Source organism: Castanea sativa, chromosome 4 (assembly GCF_040712315.1).
Source record: "Castanea sativa cultivar Marrone di Chiusa Pesio chromosome 4, ASM4071231v1".
NCBI classification, from domain to species: domain Eukaryota; kingdom Viridiplantae; phylum Streptophyta; class Magnoliopsida; order Fagales; family Fagaceae; genus Castanea; species Castanea sativa.
In genome coordinates this window covers 42,416,709-42,435,729 of record NC_134016.1, presented here as the reverse complement: position 1 = coordinate 42,435,729, position 19,021 = coordinate 42,416,709, and the positions used below count along the sequence as shown (strand labels likewise).

Below are 19,021 nucleotides of genomic sequence, written 5' to 3'. Positions count from 1 at the left end.
ACACATTCATTAAAACTGTGATCTAGCATTTCAAAATGACAAGAATAATACAAAAATAACTATTAGCAGAGTTATTTATCCTGTTTATGTTGTTTTGGCGGGAAAAGATAAAGACAAGAGAGAAGATATTGATAATTTGTTTTATAGTTTATCTTAATTGCTTAAATGATAAGGAAAAATGGTTAAAATTGTCAATTTATAAAAAATACAATTTCTTTTAAGTTTGGGAATCTGGATTCCCACCTGTTTTAAAGGGAATCCACATTCCTACTGAGAGGGGTTTAAGGATTCCCCTGGCATCTGATTCCCTAGCGTAATTTGCAACCAAACATGAATCTTTAAACATTCCTGGGAATCCTAAAACATTACCCCATACCAAACGCCACCTTAATGAATATCTATCCTTATTATTTAATGTTAACCGTCTTTTTCGGCTGGTCCAGAGTCCAGTGCTGTACTAAATGCATTAAATTTCAATAACTATATCTATCAATAATAAATAAATAAATTTTCATCTTTGTTTTTAAGAAGATTTTTTCATCTGGGTATTAATTATATTTATCATTTCCGGAAGAAAGTTTATATTTTTACTGCATTTCTAATAAAAACTTACAATTTTAGTTCTGAAAAATGAAATGGGTTTTGCCTATTTTTATTTTTTTCGGGTTTTATTTGACTCCTTACGTTGAATTTTAGACTTTTTAGTACCTGGGCTATTTGTTTTTTGTTGGAGCATAGGGACAAAGTAAGCGAGTAGGAGTTTGACTCTGACCAAACACAAACAATTGGGTTGCGTGGAGGATTAGGCACAAGGCAGTAGCTGCGTGGGGAGGAATTTTGGGACTAATGGCTAATCTAACAGAGGACCCAGTTCTTGAAATTAACCGTATAAAGGTGAAGGAGGAGGATACAAATTTGGCTATAGACAACAAGGTGGTGGTAAGAGAAGAGGGTCAAGGTGAGAGAGATATGTCCCCTCCAGGAGGCAATTCTATTCACAGGTCAGGTTCAAGGCCTCAGCTTGACCTTAGCAAGGCTGCAATTGAAGGCAATTTTGAGGAGAAGGATCCCATAATTCTGTTGCCTAATCAGTCTGATGACATTTCCCATCTGGCTGTAGACCTTGGAGGTATAAATATTTCACCTTTGTGTTTTTTCTCTCAGGCAGTTTGTTCTTGTGATAGAATGATGAAAAAGAATACATGTGGTTGACTCTGAGCCGTCTCCAAAATGTTTGGGACTAAGGCTTGATTGTGGTTGTATTTGTTGATTTTGTGTTGTTTCTTTCTCTATTGGGTTGTTGTGAATGTTGCTTTTCACGTGTTTGTAGTTGTGTATATAACATTCTTCCATTCATGTTTGTTTTTTTTTTTACTTTTTCCCTATGAATGGTTTTTTGGGACACTACACTGCTATTCTATTTCTTGGTTTCCCATTACTGTGTTTTCTTTGTAGTGAGAATATATTTATCCTCACTTTTCATTGCCTTTGCGGGGAAGGAGAAATGTTTCTTGAGTGCCACCATTTGTTGTGCGATTAGTGTCAACAAATTAATGAATGTTTGTGCTTTTGAACTTCAATGGACAACATGATGCAGGGTTAATGCTAATGAACATAACTCCAATGTGATCAATACTACTTTATTTGCAGGAAATAACAGTCTTTTTACCTTATATGCTTGGCTGCAAGAAACTACATGTAGCCTTGTACCCCCCACACCGCTTCTCTCTTGCAAAGTTTTTTGTCAATAAATACTTGTCAATTACCTTTTATCTTCTTGAATAAACTTTAGAAGTGTCAATTATGACTGTTTCAATTGTAAATAACGGATCCCCTGCTATGTTTACAACTTACAACTTACACCTTTTTTCTTGATATATGTACAAGTTTGTTAGAAGTCTCTTGAAGATTGACTGGAATTTAAGATTCTTCTGTGAATTATTGGTAGGATCACTCATCAAGTTGGTCTACTTTTCAAGACATGAGGACCGATCAAGTAATGATAAGAGGAAGAAGACTTTGAAGGATAGATTAGGGATTTCCAATGGTAGTAGGAGAAGCTACCCTATTCTTGGTGGGAGGCTTCATTTTGTGAAGTTTGAGACAAACAAAATTAACGAGTGCTTAGACTTTATTTCTTCCAAGCAGCTTCACCGTGGTGGTATTTCTCTGCATTCTTCCTTATCATCCTGCTTTTGTCATCATTATTCACTGTTAAACAGAGTAGAACGTACCAGCTTGTCGAATTATATTTTTTGATTTCTACTAGTTTATGTGACTACATTTAACTTGCTTACATTCATTTTCATTATTTTCCCTCCTTTTTGGGGGTAATGTGATATTCTCTTGTCGATAGGAATGGATTCACGTTGGGATTCTGAGCTCCCGGCCAATAACAATGCTGTTATCAAGGTAAAATTCTGTTGAGCACTTTCGGCATCTCAAAAGCTGGTTGCCTTTTGTACTGCCTCATGGAATAAAACGCCTCAAGGCAGGGCTTTAAAATTTTTACACACAATTATACAGAATGAGATAAATTATGCATTAATTAGATTTTAGAGTTACTAATACGAAAAGTAACATTTGAGACTAATTTTCCTCTAGACCTAGATTTATTTGATCAAGATTTAGCTACTTTTCCTTGTAGTTAGAAACAAATATATTCAAAAAATTGCACCCCATAAGATTGCAATATCATTCCATTAATTGGTTATGCATTCACACTTTATAAAGCCCACTTTGCTTGTAATGTGCTTCCTGGCTCTAAGGTCCTCCTCCCATTGACAACCCATTCATTTGGCATAAACATGAATCAGTCTTGTTCCTTACACTCCTTCTCTTCTTTTCATTCATCGTCAAGGTAACTGTTCTATGAATTCTTTATTTTAGAAATCCTCCAAAGATTGTCATATTTTTTCCTTATTGGCATTTGCAAGTTCTTGATTCTTCAATCATGATTGTGATTGTACAGCAGTCATCAGTTTCAAAGTTGGAAAACTGTTCAATTAAGGCATGGTTTATCTGAGTTTTTTGAGTTTGGTGGATTTTTTGTCATTCTTTTCACACATGCTTTATCAACAAGTTGATTATCGTGTGAAGGCCACAGGTGGTGGGGCATACAAGTTTGCTGATCTCTTCAAGGAAAGGCTTGGCGTTAGTCTGGACAAAGAAGATGAGATGGATTGTCTTGTGGCAGGAGCAAATTTTTTGCTTAAGGTGGAAAATTTCTATTTCTTTCTTATGTATCACTTAGAATGTGCTTGTTGTTATGTGATTTTTTATTATTTGATTGGTAAGTAACACAAGCACCTAGTGGATTTGAGTATTTTGTACTAGGAAAAAGAATTAATTTGATAATTAGTAGTGCACAAGTAAGTTACATACCTTTTCTCCTTTCTAACAAAATACTTCTGGTATCATGATTGAAAGCTTTGAATTGGCATTAGTTTTCGGTTTGTGGTTGGATTCTATCTTGTTTCACATTCTACAGCATGAAAAACCTAAGTATACTTAATGTTATATTCATATCTGAGCTCCTTATTGGAATTTTCTAGTGGACATAAAATGTTTGAGAAATTAAATTTAGTAGTTCTAGGCAGATGGTTCAATGTCATAATAATTACACCATTACACGTCTGGGATTTTGTTTTTGGAGGGGGGGGGGGGGTTCTTCTTAGTTAAGGGTTGGAACCATGATTCTATCCCTTTATTTTTTATGGATTGCCTACATCAATGTAGCACAACAGCTATGGCAAATAGCCAAGGATGCTCACTTATATTATAATAACTTATGTGTGCAAGCACATGCAAATAAAATAATCAAACAGGTTGACTCAGTAAATTATGTCATGCCAATTAAATTGAAAGATGGAATAAAATTTTCATATTTTGGTTGAAGATCTTGCTTCTGAGAGATCAAAATGTTATTACGTGGTTTACATTGTTGCTTCCAAAACATTGGCATGAAAATGAACATAAATAAATATTTTTTTATGCTTTGCAGAAAAGTTACTTTTGTGCTCAAGATTTGCTGTTAGTAGTTATATCTTAATCCCATTGTAGCCGAATAAATAATAACAATGATGATGCATGTTAAGAGAATACATACTTACCGAAAGGTTCATTATTTGTTGTTCTTTTCCTCCATTACTCATGTGCTTCTTAAAATAGTTAACTAGATATTTTACCATGTTTTTTAGTAGGCGATTCGCCATGAAGCTTTCACACACAAGGAGGGTCAGAAAGAATTTGTGCAGATTGACCACAATGATTTGTTTCCTTATCTTCTTGTCAATATTGGATCTGGTGTTAGTGTGATCAAGGTACCTTTGTCTTTTTTATTTTTGTTTTTTCCTCTGCAGTTTATTAACTGATAACTGCTAAGCTAAACAATGGTAATAACTTCTATATTAATCTATTCTTTTGATTTGAGTTGTGGTAGGTTGATGGGGATGGGAAATTTCAGCGGGTTAGTGGGACAAATGTTGGTGGTGGTACTTATTGGGGCTTGGGAAGGCTGTTAACAAAGTGCAAGAGGTCATTGTGATTTCTGTTCAATTTTGTAGTGTTTTTATGTCTCCATCTCTGTCTAAAATTTTTGATGATGTTCATGCATTACTTAATTCCATTTTCAGTTTTGATGAGTTGCTAGAGCTGAGTCAAAGGGGAGATAATAGGACCATAGACATGCTTGTTGGAGATATTTACGGTGGTATGGATTACTCTAAGGTATATGTTAATCTTAATTTCCATTCCTTCTATACTGGGATATATAATCTGTACGTGCCATAGAAAATCCTTAGGTTCTTTGAATTGGTCCAGATATTTATTTATAGATTATATTAGCCAGAGTTTTTTGTTGAATAATCCATTTCTAAGTATTTTCCAACCTTAAATATTTATAGATTGGTCTCTCTGCATCAACTATTGCTTCTAGTTTTGGCAAGGCTATTTCAGAAAACAAGGAGCTCGAGGACTACAGACCAGAAGATATATCCCTTTCTCTCTTACGAATGATTTCTTATAATATTGGCCAGGTGAGTTGTGTAATTACAGGATTTTATTATGCAAGTTTCCTAGAAAAATTCAATTAAGCAATTGCCATTATACCTCATCCAAATTATATGGGTTAGAAAAAATAAGATGTTATACCATCTCATCCTATCATGTTAGCAGTGTTATTAAAAGTGTGCTCAAGCATGCTCAAAGCTCAATGTCCAAAGGACTAAGCTCTTCACTTGTTTGAGCTGAAGCTCGTTTAATGAAGTTCCCCTTCAGTGCACTTTTTGAAGAAGCACAAAGCACGCCTAGACATACTTTTTTATTTATTTATTTGCTAAAAATGAATTAATCCTTAAAATTAACCACTTGATCTTGAAGGAAATGACATGGACCATTGTTTTATTGTACAAATACTATTCTTAAGGCGTTGTACTTCACAAATAAGGATAATTGTTTATCCTTGTGCTTTTTGGTCATTTATCTTTTGGATTTGTTATGATTAAACAATATACTTCGTTTTGATCATAGCTATCACATTTTTGTCCCATAAGAGAATTATGTCAAAGACATTAGTGTGATGGCAAGTGCCCACTACCCAAGCAATGTGGGTTTGAGTTTGGGAATCAACCTCTCCGAAATTGGGGCTAAGGTTGTCAACCAACCACATCTCCCAGATCACCTTGTGCACTACTTATGACAAGAGAATTATACCAAATGTTGTTTTTAAACTTTATATGTCTAGATTGTTATCACATTACTCATTTATAGTTGATTTTAAATTTATTATACAATTTTTTTTAAGAGATTGAAATAACTTATGTAAATATGAACTTAGAAACTTTGGGCAATTCCACCATCAATTTGAGTTATTAAGCAAATATTTTTTTTACTCTTTTGAGTTTATTAAATTTATATTATTTTAATGTATACTTGAATCTATATATATATATATATATATATATATATATATATATATATATATATATTTCTTTCTGATAAGTAATCAAAATTTTATTGCAAATGAAAGGAATTACTGTATGTTCACATTGATGAAAATAGTGCACCTTGAAGAAATACGAGCAAATCAATTAGAAGATCTAAGAGAGATTTGAAAATAACAAATGGAAGTACAATTGGTAAAACCCCATGTTGGAGACCAATCGAACAAAGTGTGAAGCAGCAAGGACTTCAATTGCTCGATAGATCTCATGCTCTCCTAAAAAATGTGTCTGTTACACTCTCAATTCTCAATTAGGGAAAATAAAAAACATAGTTGGTGAACTTACTGCACTTGATCTGTGATTCATGACTTCAGAGAGACTTATTGATATTTATTGGAGATAATGGTTTATAAGTACTTTGCTTTAGTATCTTATATTTAAGTGGGTTTCTATGATAAGGCCCTCTCAATCTGTGTACCTTCAGATAATTTTGGTATTTTCATATTAGTTAATGAATCAAATAGTTGGTATCTGTATGCTGGCTGTTTATAGATCTGGTTTGACACTTTTCCTGTGTAGATATCTTACTTGAATGCGCTACGATTTGGGCTAAAGCGAATATTTTTCGGAGGATTTTTTATAAGGGGTCATGCTTACACCATGGACACTATCTCGTTTGCAGTTCAATTTTGGTGAGTGTTACTTTATTGAGGTACACACTAGGATTTTATGTTCATTGTTAAAAATTTTAAAAAATATAACCAAGGCTTAAACCAGTTTTTCCTTATTTTGCACATAAAATGCCTCCTTGTTTGAATTGTTTTGTTCACTTTTGTGTTGGTCAGTTTCATCTCTAATGTTTTTTTTTTGTTTATTAATTTTTTCTAATTTGACTTGAGGCTTTAAAATATAATTTTTGTTTAGGTCGAAAGGAGAAGCTCAAGCAATGTTCTTGCGGCATGAAGGATTTCTGGGAGCTTTAGGTGCATTCATGAGTTATGAAAAGCATGGTCTTGATGACTTGATGGTCCATCAGTTAGTTGAAAGATTCCCAATGGGTGCACCATACACAGGAGGAAAGATCCATGGCCCACCACTTGGAGATTTGAACGAGAAGGCAAGTGTAGTAAGAGTTGGCAAATCTGACTTGGACTGCTAGCCCACTTGAAACTAATGTAACTGGGTTGGGTATTCTGCATGCTGCAAACCCAACTTGATGACAAATGAGTTAGGTCTGAGTTTGGCTGTTAACCTATTTATCATTAAGATGGTCCTACTAATTGCAGCACAGGATTCTCCTGGAAAGACAATAATAAAAGTTGCCAAAAGAACTTTTTTCTATGATTCTCTAGAATCACATTTCTCTTCTGTTGTTTTCTGGAATCATATTCTGTCAAGGTTGAACTTATTCCCCCTCCAGTTGGATAGCTTTTAAAGCCAGAAACTTTGGAATCAATTGATTAATGGCCAAGAGAACCTTTAAAGTTGAAGAAAACAATTGCAAAATTGGCAAAAGGAGAAACTAAAGGTTGACCTTTAAGTCATCTTTGTGAATAACTAATCTGGTTTACTACTTCATCATGCAAAATGAACTTGTACTTCAATCAATGGTAGTCTTGTAGATTGATCCATTCAAACCATTAGTACATAATTAGGGTCATCATGGTGTGTATATGTTGATTCCCCCCCCCCCCCCCCCCCTCATTCTCAGGTACTTTTAAGGATTAATTCATCTTATATCTGAGTTTTGTGTTTGAGCTTCAAATTGGGAGCATGGCATTGCGATGTAACATGTCTTTTTCTGTTGGATTCATGTTGAGCTCAAAGAAAGATTATTCTTCTTATAACAAACATTAGATATCCGGGGAAGTATGTACACTCACATACCTTGTCCAAGCCATTTTCCTTGATTTTCTCCCAATGTGATCTATAGTCTAGTACTTGAAGAGAGAGGCCAGTGGCTGGGTGAAGTCCTCATGTTCTATTTTGACTAATTTTGAGCTTTTACTTCTGTGCTCTATCCTCTTAGCTGCAGAAGCCCATGCCTTTTCAGAAATATTTTGGTTGAATTTCTTGTGTGTTTGTACAAATTCTCATGAACAGTTTGGGTTCAAATGCAGATTTCATGGATGGAAAAGTTTGTGCGGAAGGGAAATGAGATTACTGCACCTGTACCAATGGCTCCAACTGGCACTACTGGACTTGGAGGCTTTGAAGTTCCTTCATCCAAAGGAGAAACTCTGCGTTCTGATGCAAGTGCTCTAAATATTGGCGTTCTTCATTTAGTGCCCACTTTAGAGGTGTTCCCTCTATTGGCAGACCCAAAAACGTATGTTGCATACTACTCTAATTAGATGAGCTTACTTCTAAAATGTTTGATTTCTAATATTGTATTAGTTCTCCTGCAGGTATGAGCCTAACACTATTGATCTTGCGGACCCCAGTGAGTTAGAGTGAGTACATACAGTGAATCTGGAATCTCTGATTTTCTTTTTACAGAATATGCGATAAGAATGGTTAATACCCAATCGTTACTTACAAAAATATGAATCTAATGCCTCTTTAGCTTATTTTAAATGTTAATCTTGATGTAGGTATTGGTTTACTGTGCTGTCAGAGCATTTGCCCGACCTTGTTGATAAGGTAAAATTAGATATCATCATGAAACCCCCAAAATCTCTCTCAAACACACAATCTGGCCCTGCAACAAGTAACAAAAAAGTGAAATATCTGTGAAGTTCTGGTAACACTGCAATTAATGAACACCAAGTTTATTTCCTTAATCTGCTGTTTATTATGTGCTAGGGGCCGTACGATGTGTTATGCCAACATCCGGGCCACCAAATTTTCTGAAAGAAATAAATTAGAGAAAGTGATTCTTAATCTATTGTGCTATGTGCACCCTTGTTTTGTTTGGTTATAGTAATGTTGTGTTACCACGTGTATTGTTGGGAGTAGCTTGTGCGCTTTATTAATTTTTCATTGATTGTTTGGTATAAGAAGTGGGAAGGTTAAGAGCCAATATATGTATAAAAATATATTAAGGGTTGGTCTTATTGTCTCATTATGATTGTGAGATTTTAATGAGCAATATGGTAGGCGGTAGCAAGTGAAGGCGGAACTGAAGATGCTAAAAGAAGGGGTCACGCTTTTGCTCGTGCATTTTCTGCACACTTGGCAAGGTAGTTTTATGGTTTCATAAATTTTATCTCATACATTTACTTCATTGTTTTACTACTTCAGAAAAAAATAAAAAGGTTAATTGTTTGGGGATTAACAAAGTACATTCCTATTTAGATAGCTTCCTACTATATATATATATATATTTTTTTTTTTTTTGGGAAAAGAAAAGAACTAAAATTGATGCATAATTATTGTTCTTTTCAAATAATTTAAATTAATGTGAAAATTTTCCAGGTAAAGGACAATAACTATTGTAGTTATGATCATCAGCTTAGGTAACTTACTATAAGAAGATTTTTAATGTGAGACTAACTATTGTAATTCTTTGCTCTATTGTTAAATTTTTTCTTCACCAAGTAGTGAGGAATCTTCATTCTCAGAGATAAGCAATATATCTGACTCTCTAATAGGTTGTATTAAGTCTACTACACATGTTTCTGGTATTTCAATTCCTTGTTTAGGCTCTGTGATATGTTCTTCTTGTTGCCCTAGCATTGTAGCGACATTTGTTGGTATTTGTAGTTCAAAAAGCATAAGTTTTGGTGGTATTGTCTCTCCTATCAGAAGCGTCATCTTGAACTTGTTGGGCACTTTTTGGATGGAAGACTCAATGGATCCTAGTTAGGAACCAAGGCCATCTACCCTAGCGTCCAAGTTCTTAAATTTCACTGAAAGGGTTTGGATGGCTTTTACCAGATTTTCTAAAGTACGTTCCATAGTAGATTGAGACTTAGAATTAGAATCTTCATGAACACCGTTAGGATTGGAATAGATATTTCTCTAGATAGGATTGAGGTAAATATTTCTCTTTTCCTCTCATTTCTACCTAATTGGTTATGGTAATTTTGTTCCTTTTAAGATGTAGTTTTTCATTACTGTACCTAAATTCTTTGGCTCTGCCTATCAGTTTCATCTTGGCAAACGAAACTTTCTCTGTCATCTAGTAAGCTTATTTGTTTGAAGAGTTGATCCATCAAATGTAATCAATTAGTGAAGATGTGTGGGTCTTGATGACCACCAAAAGTAGGTGGTTTCAATATCACCATCATGGTACTAGAATAATGTTTTAATAAAGAATTGAAACAAGAACCAGGCTTGCTGCCTAGGGCTGTTGATCAGCTGTCATAGGGCATGGGCCTGAACCATGTGTTTCCAGTTTGCCAGGTTTGGGCCTGGGCTGTCTAGGGACAGGTTCACACGGCTTCAGAATGAAAACCCAAGAAAGACTCTAATATGAGCATTCAACCCTGGGTGAATGCATGTGAGCACATGAGGTCCATCACTTTTTCCTCTGCCCGATTCCAAATCAATCTCTCCCATGGGCAAAGTCCTTTTTCCTTACTGAAATAGATTCACTCTTGGTCAACCTCACAATAATCTAATTAGCTAATAAGAATTAAAATAAAAACCAATGTTGCAGCAGCAAAAAATGTAATTTGACTTCTAAAATTAAATAATAAAAAATTAAAATAAAATGGTCTTTATTCTTTCCGCATCACTAGGTTTGTATGAACTGAGCCATTGAATGAAAGTGAGAACATCATAGACAATTTGGTTTGGACAATGTAACATAAAAATAGCATGAAGTTGTTATTAATCATCAATTACTTTTGAAAGACTCATGTATCTTTATTGCTGTTACTTTGTCTGCTCTGAATTTTCAAAGTTTGTACTTATATCATTTACCAATTCCAACTGCCCAAATAGGTTGATGGAGGAGCCCGCAGCATATGGAAAATTAGGCTTGGCCAATCTATTGGAACTAAGGGAAGAGTGCTTGAGGGAGTTCCATTTTGTTGATGCCTACAGAAGTATAAAACAGAGGTAACTGCATTTTTCTTTATCAAGCAGTAAAGGTTTTTCTGATTTTTCTGTTTGAAATATTTCAAGTTGTAAATGTGTAATGGATGATTACTTCCACATATTAAAAATATGTTGCATGTGTGCACTACATGCAGAAAGTCATGTGTACAATTTAAGCAGTCTGCTTTGAGCAACATATGGTTTTAATTATATGAGCATAAAACAATTTGCATGTGTACTTGCTTTGAGGAATTACATGCGTGTGATCCACACAGAATGAATTTCTTAAATGTATGTGTTTGGTAGTATAGCATACATTCATTATCCTTGTTTCTTGGTGTTTTTGTTTTTTTTAACAACAATCTTTAGCTATGGTTTAGTTTGTAAGTTTTTAAAAATAAATTAACCATGGAAGGTCAATGTGGACATGTTATTTTAGGTTTTATACTCTCCCTTAATTAATCATCTATCAATCATTTTATCTTTAGATGTGAAAAAAAAAATAAAAAACTGACCTACTAAAAAAAAATGAAACAGAAAAGGCTGAGGGGACATTATACAAGCACAGTGCTCTCTCTCTCTCTCTCTCACATACACATACACACACAGTCTACTGACACCTCTTTTACTTATTTTGTTTGTTCCTACTATTTTTGAATGTAACAGGGAGAATGAGGCGTCACTTGCTGTTTTACCTGACCTGTTAATGGAGCTAGATAGCATGAGTGAGGTAGGTGTATTTATAATCTGCTGTTCTGTGCCTCTTGTTGCTCAACAGAAGAAGTTAAACTGTTCGATAGGGATGTTATTGCATTTTGTAATTCTGATCTTTCTTAAAGGTTATGCAGGATATTTCACTTGTCATTATATGCTGTTAAAACTAAGTAGTAAATTATGAGGTATTAGGGTTCAAAGGAGAGAAAGGAAGAACAGAGAGAGTGATTTGAGGAAAGGTTCAGCGCTATGTTTATAAGTCCCTCACCTTAGCACATTTTTATTACGGTTTATGGCACAATTACAAGAATACCTTTATGCTAATGAAATCTAACATGCTAATATAAAAAATAACAAGAAGTAACTCTAAAAAAACTAAATAAAACCAGAGTGGGGCAGATTCCTGGCTAGGTTCATGTGGCAATCACGTGGGCATCCATTTACTTCCAGCATACTGAGGTGACTGTACCTGGCACTCTTTTAAAACCATTGTTCTGATCATTTGAAACCACCTTTTGATTTGCAGGAAACCAGACTGTTAACTCTAATTGAAGGTGTTCTAGCTGCAAACATTTTTGACTGGGGATCCCGTGCCTGTGTGGAGCTCTATCATAAAGGAACAATTATTGAAATTTATAGAATGAGTCGCAATAAGATGCAAAGACCTTGGCGAGTAAGTGGAGCCAAAAATATTCCACATTCAACGAACTTGTTTTGCTATTTTTATTGATCTAAGTTGAGTGCTGGTAGAATTTGTTTAAAAGAAATTTCTTGCTATGTGATTTAGGTGGATGATTTCGATGTCTTCAAAGAGAGAATGTTTGGGTCTGGAGACAGGAAGCCTCCCCCACATAGGAGAGCTTTACTCTTTGTGGACAACTCAGGTGCTGACATTGTTCTAGGGATGCTTCCCCTTGCAAGGGAACTTCTCCGACGAGGAACTGAAGTAAGTTTAGTAGTTTCTAATGCTAATAAGCTCTTATATCTGTCTATCAGCCATGATAGTAGGGTTTCATACCCAGTTTGTCTTGTTGGTTAACAATGAAAATGGTGTTACCAATCATTAGAATCTCTGCAGGGAAGAGCTGTTTTAGTTCTTTTTAGTCCTAACTACAGTGAGTTGAAATAATTCTGTCACAACATTTATTCCTTGCCCATTGATTAATGATTATGAAATAAAACATATATTCCTTCCCCACGAATGTAAATGTTGAAGTAATACTTCTTGTTCCTGTCCTACCATACCCAAATATTACTAGTTTAGTTTTTTTTTTTTTTGTTCCTGCGCATAAATGCTTGAGAACAGTCAAAGTGATGGGTGTTTGACTGTTTTGATATAGGATCAGTTTCTTCTGCCAACTCGTAATAATTGAGCAATGGGATTCTGTTTTGCAGGTTGTGTTGGTTGCAAACTCACTCCCTGCTCTAAATGATGTAACTGCAATGGAGCTTCCTGACATTGTAGCTGAGGCAGCCAAGGTCTGTCCATTTGCATGAATACTTCTATGCAATTGATCTAAGTCTTTTTTTTTTTTTGAGGTGTCCCATTTAAAGATTCATATCATTGGCTATAATCAATATATATATAAAAGTAGAAACCTCATGTTGGAGAACATGGGGTTGTGCCAAGTGGCGCATTCCTTGATATTCTTTTTATTTAGGCTTCTACTTCAAAGAGTTTGCATTCATATCAAATTATTAGTTCATTGAATCAACTAATAGAGTAAATTTATATACTAATTATCTATGGTTGTGCATTAATTATTTATATTAAATGAATTTATAAGATTATTATTATAAACTTTATTTAAGAAATAATTTTTAGTTAGAATAATAATAATATTAGATTTACAATATAACATCATTCCTCACGTTTAGTTGCTTTGACAAAAATTGACACAAAAACTTTAAAAAAAAAATATTAAACATTTGTGAATTCACTAAAAATTAATCTTAACCCTTTAAATTTCCTGATTCCTTTTAGTGACATGTGATATATAGATATATATATGTATGTATGTATGTGGAACAAACATTGTGTTATATATTTTATGTAATTAGAAAGATAACTAATAGAATGAATATGTATATTTTGTTATATTAATTATTTTAAGCATAATGAAATTTTAATATCATTTTTCTAAGATTTATATGAGAAACAATTGATTTTTTTTTATGTGAGGAACAATTGATTTGAAATATGGTATTCTTACTAAAATTTTAGTTGTCTTTGCAACTATTGAAACAATGTCCAACAAAAAGGGAAAATAAATAAATAACTTTACTAACACAAAATCCAGAATGTAAAAAAAATAATTAAAGGAGATTTGCATTTTTTGTAGGCATGAAACATGCCTATTTATATGACCCAATAGATCATGCAATTTTCAATTTAAAAACACATATATATACTATGATCAAATTACTACATTATTCTTAGTGTCTTTCTACTTTGTCTATAAAATAACTAAAGATTACATTTTTTTTTACAAGGAAAGTTATTGAATTTTTTTTTTATATACATTGATGAGGATAAGGTATCTAAATTATAATGTCTCTATTAGAAATTGAGATGTCAACCAGTTAAACTAAATCTTATTAAAATATTGGAGAAAACTAAAATGAGTTTCACCACACATCGTGCGGAAATTCAGCTAGTATCATTAATCCACCTTGTTTATATATCTTTCAAGGATTATCATTAGTCAAAATTTTTTTGAAATTGAAAAAGTTATCTGGGTTGCATTTTTTTTTTTTTGGTTTTATTTATTTGGTATTTATGGTTCCATGATACACTGAACACATTATTCTTGATGTCACATAATTAATCAAAAGAAGGTAATAGATTCTTCTTGTCCACAGCATTGTGACATTCTTCGCAGAGCTGCTGAAGCAGGAGGCTTACTTGTGGATGCAATGATCAACACCTTAGATGGTTCTAAAGAAAATTCATCATCGGTTCCGTTGATGGTCGTTGAGAATGGGTGTGGGAGTCCATGCATTGACTTAAGGCAGGTCAGCTCTGAGCTAGCTGCTGCTGCAAAAGATGCTGATTTGGTATGATGCTCATTCCTTTTTTTGAAATCCATGTCAAGCATTACATTACTCGATCCCTAGTTCAAGCCCCACAAATAGGGGTGGGGTGCCATCTAAGAAGCACGGATGCGTTGCAGGACTCGGGTGCGGGTCTGGGACTCGGCAATTTTTGAAAAAATACGTTGCAGGTGCGGCGGGGGTGCGGCAATTAAAAAATTATTAAAAATATTTTTATTTATATTTTCTATATATTTTTACTATTAAAATATTCTTAAAAAACACATTACTATGGCCTTGGTTCACAAAACAAAGAAAGAAGAAGGCAAGAAACACAAAACAAAAAAGAAAACACAAAAGAAGCAGCAAATATGCAGAATAAATTGAGGCAGGACAGATTTAGGATGTTTAGGCCTCATTCAAAGCCGATTTCGGCTGCTGGCCAAAATGATCCAATTCAGCCGATACAACCTGATTCTAGCCGAATTGGCCCAGTTCGGCGCAAATCGGCCCGAATCGGAGCCGAGTCAGTGTGAATTAAAATAAATAAATAAATAAAAACTCAGACGCGGCACCAACGCACCGGCAGCGGCATCGGTGGCCACACCCCACGTCGGACTCCGGAGTGGCACCCTCTCAGCTGCGTCGGTGCTTCCTAGGGTGCCATCAAGCTAGAAGGACATTTGCAAGCTTTTTTTCGCTTTTATTGTTTTTTTTTTAATGTCCTTTACAGTTTACAACAAATTGTTGCAAATATAGAATCAAGAAGAAATAAATAAAGAGAAAACACTGTAATCATGGTTTGTGCTCTGCAGATTATTTTAGAAGGCATGGGTAGATCTCTACACACCAACTACAATGCTCGATTTAAATGTGATGCCTTGAAGGTAAGACTATGTTCTTGTGTCTCGTTTGGGATGTGAAAAAGAGGGTTGCAATTGTTTCTATAGCCTTCTTGATTATTTGGCAACTTTATTGTTTGAGTAATAGCTCAATAAAATTTTCTGAGGTCATATTTTCCTGAGTTTGATGATCATGACTGTTATAATTTTTCATTGAAATGAAGTCCTTGCTTTTAAACTGCATGCATGTAAGAAATCTTGTAAGCCATGTTGGGAGATCAATGGGTTTTAAAGTTTTCCTTTGACACTTTAATATAACATGAAAAACTTTTCTTGCAGCTTGCAATGGTGAAGAATCAGAGGTTGGCAGAGAAATTGATTAAAGGAAACATATACGATTGTGTTTGTAGATATGAACCAGCCAGTTGAAAGCTTCTCTTCAGACACTCAAATAGGGACAGACACAGTACTTAAGAAGCATGATGTGGTGCCATATCATATTGCATGGTGATATCACATCCATAGTTATGTTAGAATCCTGTTCATTTTTCTTTGGACTTTTATTTGTTGTCCCAAATATGTAAGTTTACCATGATCATGTCACACCAACAATGTGAAATTAACCATGGAAATAGCAATGATGGCATTGCATATGCCATTTTCTTTAGTGAGTATCAAACTGCTGAATTATTTAAAACAGAAAAAAGAGTTTGGGACTTCTTATAGTAGTCTTTGCTCAGGAAATAAAGAGGGATGATCAGCTTTGTCTTTGCAAATATTTATCAATTTTGAACCCTTCTATATGTATACAATTTTTTTTTTTTGAGATGATAGTTATACAATTTAAGAATGCACTAGTTCTGTATCTCTCTCTCTCTCTCTCTCTCTCTCTCTCTCTCTCGGGTAAGGGCTACTATTCTAGGATGCACGGACACAAGTATGAGTACAATACAGTGATACAAGCAATTTTTGAAAAATTATAACATGAACTGGCATATATGACACCGGTATGACACGAGTATGACATAGATGCAACACCCTAAATAAAGTGTCGGTGTAACCTAGCTATTATTATGATCTGCCACCATAGAGGCCCTTACACTTAAGAAAGGGTTTGAACTGCTCATCCAATACCCCTATTAATCTTTTTCACTTGGCAGTCCATTTTTTTCAACTCTTATATACGAGTAGAAGAAAGAATTGTGTGAGAGAATTTATTTCTTTGGAAAAGTAAAGAAGAGGAAATTTAAAGGATAAGGTATTTCTGACTTTAAAAAAGATGAAGCATTATCCAAGAAAAAAAAAAATAAGGGACCTATCCCACATCTTTGGGAAATGTAATATGTACACATTTTGTATTTATATATAAGATTTGTTAAAAAAAAAAAAGAAAAAAGATGAGGCTGAAATGCAAAACATTTGCCTTTTCCACTCTTCTCCTACAACTAAAATTATTTTGCAACAGAGAGGAACCGAAAATATTATGAAAATTGTGGGGAGTAAAAGAACCTGAGCAAGTATTTGGGTCTTGAACTTTATTGACGAGCGCCAATTTGTTTTTTGATTAAGGGCCTTTAGAATTACAAGTCGGCCCACTAAGCGAAGGTCCGAGGATCCGTTCGAGGACGAATGTACCCTCGGACAAACCCGCGATGATCCTGGAATTTGCCAAGGAGATTAAAGGCAAAGTTCTGGACAAACTATTGGTTAAGAGGGGGATCCAAGTATCCTCTAGAAGCAAGGATATGAGAAAAATATCTCAGGAAAAGCCTGCCACCTCCACATTAAAGACCCTGCACCTACCTCCCTGACCACATTAATGGGGAAATGACCCCTGAACAGTGGAATTCAACTTTCCTACTATTATTTAAGGACTTCAAGAAGGTGGTGGAAAATGAGGAGAGTATCTAAGGATAAGATTTGTGCGACACGTGGACAAAAGAGGGAAGAAGAAGAAGTATTTAAGAAAAAAAGAGAGGAAAGAGAAAGGGGGGAGATCAGTTAGTGAGCCAGAAAGAAACTAAGAACTGTAATTTTTGGCATAAAAGATAAGCAATATACAAATCATCCTCGGCTTACGTCAGAAGAGGTTCCCTTGTCATATTTGTTTATCATCTGCAAATATTGTGACATTCTAGCCTGCTTATCAAGTGTCCAGTACCCCCAAGCTAGGTTTCAAATCCACACTTTACAAATCTTATTGTTTAAGGCTCATTGAGCCTGAGCCCACGTCTATCTTTAGATTTAGGTGCCATTGTGCACTTACAAAAATCACAAACAAGATCCCTACAATTTATTTAGATTTTTTTTTTTTGAAACATACAATTTATTTAGAATTGAAAGGTTGGTATCTCATTCAGCTGTTGTCTTTCAAGGTAAAACTCTGATAAACCATTGATTATACAATTTAATGGGCATTACTTAACTCTTTTTACAGTATTTTTTTCTATAATTATTGAGGTAGCAAATTGTTAATTACAAACAATAAAATAGTGTCAGTTATGAGATTTATGTGAAAATCAAATTCTGAAAAAATGGTGTGTAGATTATATGGATAAGCATTCAAAACCAGTACACTGTGAGGGCCATGCCACTTCAGTCATTTTTCACGTGGTTTTCCACACATGCTCATGATAATTGATAGGGGGACTTTCAATGATAATCAATTTTCTTCTGCGCTGTAGTGGCAAGACATTCATAACAATTTGACTTTAGGCATTTTAGACTTCAATTGTATAAGGGATATTTATTGGAGTAAATCAATGGATTAAGAAATCTTTATCGGAAAATAAAAAAACAAAATGGAATCTTTACCAAAACAATAAATCCGTTGCTAATTATTCTGTTTTTTCAAAAAATAAAATAAAGATAAAATAAAATTGTCCCTTCTTGATGTTACTAAATAATAATCCCAACAAAAAGTACATATATTACTAAAAAAATGACTTTGAAAGTGACTATTGAGAAAATTTTGTCCTTTCCCATGTAATCATGTTACTCAAATGACTTCAATAAACTTTTATATATATATAAAATGCAAAAATGACTTTCTCTCTCTCTCTCTCTCTCTCTCATTATGCAAAATGACTTCAAATAGAAGTGTTGACTCATTAGTGATGGTCATCTAGTTAGTCTCTCACATTATGCTCTCCATGTTACACATTTTTATTTTATTTTTACAAGTCATAAATGTGATTGATGTTAATATTCTCCTTGTAACGAAATAAATCCAAAAATCAAATTCCATTAAAATTTGAATTCTTAATTTTGTTAAAAAAATCTATAAGTGCCCACTGTTAATTTTTATTTATTTAATCCTCTACTGTTAACGGCGGAATCAAGATTTTATTTTAGGAGAGCAAATTCAATCCATTATGGATGAGCAGAATGCACACGAATTTTATGTATAAATACTTAGACCAATTTGTACAATAATTAAAATGCCAGTCCTGTGAATAGTAAACAGTATTTTAAGGCCATAAAACCCATAAAAGATGACAATAT

At 34.1% G+C, this 19,021-nt stretch overlaps 1 protein-coding gene across 2 annotated transcripts; it reads left to right on the top strand.

Annotated features, from left to right (window-relative positions):
- Window positions 1-592: 592 nt before the first annotated feature.
- Window positions 593-16,301, top strand: LOC142631177 (pantothenate kinase 2). Of its 2 annotated transcripts, XM_075805274.1 has the most exons (23): window positions 593-1,129; window positions 1,949-2,161; window positions 2,357-2,412; window positions 2,972-3,010; window positions 3,100-3,216; window positions 4,203-4,322; window positions 4,442-4,536; window positions 4,635-4,728; window positions 4,905-5,036; window positions 6,522-6,634; window positions 6,867-7,059; window positions 8,063-8,271; window positions 8,351-8,395; window positions 8,537-8,585; window positions 9,042-9,124; window positions 10,833-10,949; window positions 11,595-11,658; window positions 12,169-12,315; window positions 12,430-12,588; window positions 13,038-13,121; window positions 14,505-14,699; window positions 15,491-15,562; window positions 15,857-16,301. In XM_075805274.1, exons 1-23 carry the CDS (start codon window positions 847-849, stop codon window positions 15,944-15,946), a joined length of 2,769 nt encoding a protein of 922 aa, XP_075661389.1. In that variant the 5' UTR covers window positions 593-846; the 3' UTR covers window positions 15,947-16,301. The 2 variants fall into 2 exon arrangements, with proteins under 2 accessions (XP_075661389.1, XP_075661390.1); XM_075805275.1 differs by lacking the exon at window positions 2,972-3,010.
- Window positions 16,302-19,021: the final 2,720 nt, after the last annotated feature.

Bases quoted from the DNA above. Each gene is read 5' to 3' on its own strand.
- LOC142631177 (XM_075805274.1), top strand. From the start codon at position 847: ATGGCTAATCTAACAGAGGACCCAGTTCTTGAAATTAACCGTATAAAG. The intron at 8,396-8,536 runs GTGAGTACATAC...ATCTTGATGTAG, and splicing joins GCGGACCCCAGTGAGTTAGA to GTATTGGTTTACTGTGCTGT. The intron at 12,316-12,429 runs GTAAGTGGAGCC...TATGTGATTTAG, and splicing joins AGATGCAAAGACCTTGGCGA to GTGGATGATTTCGATGTCTT.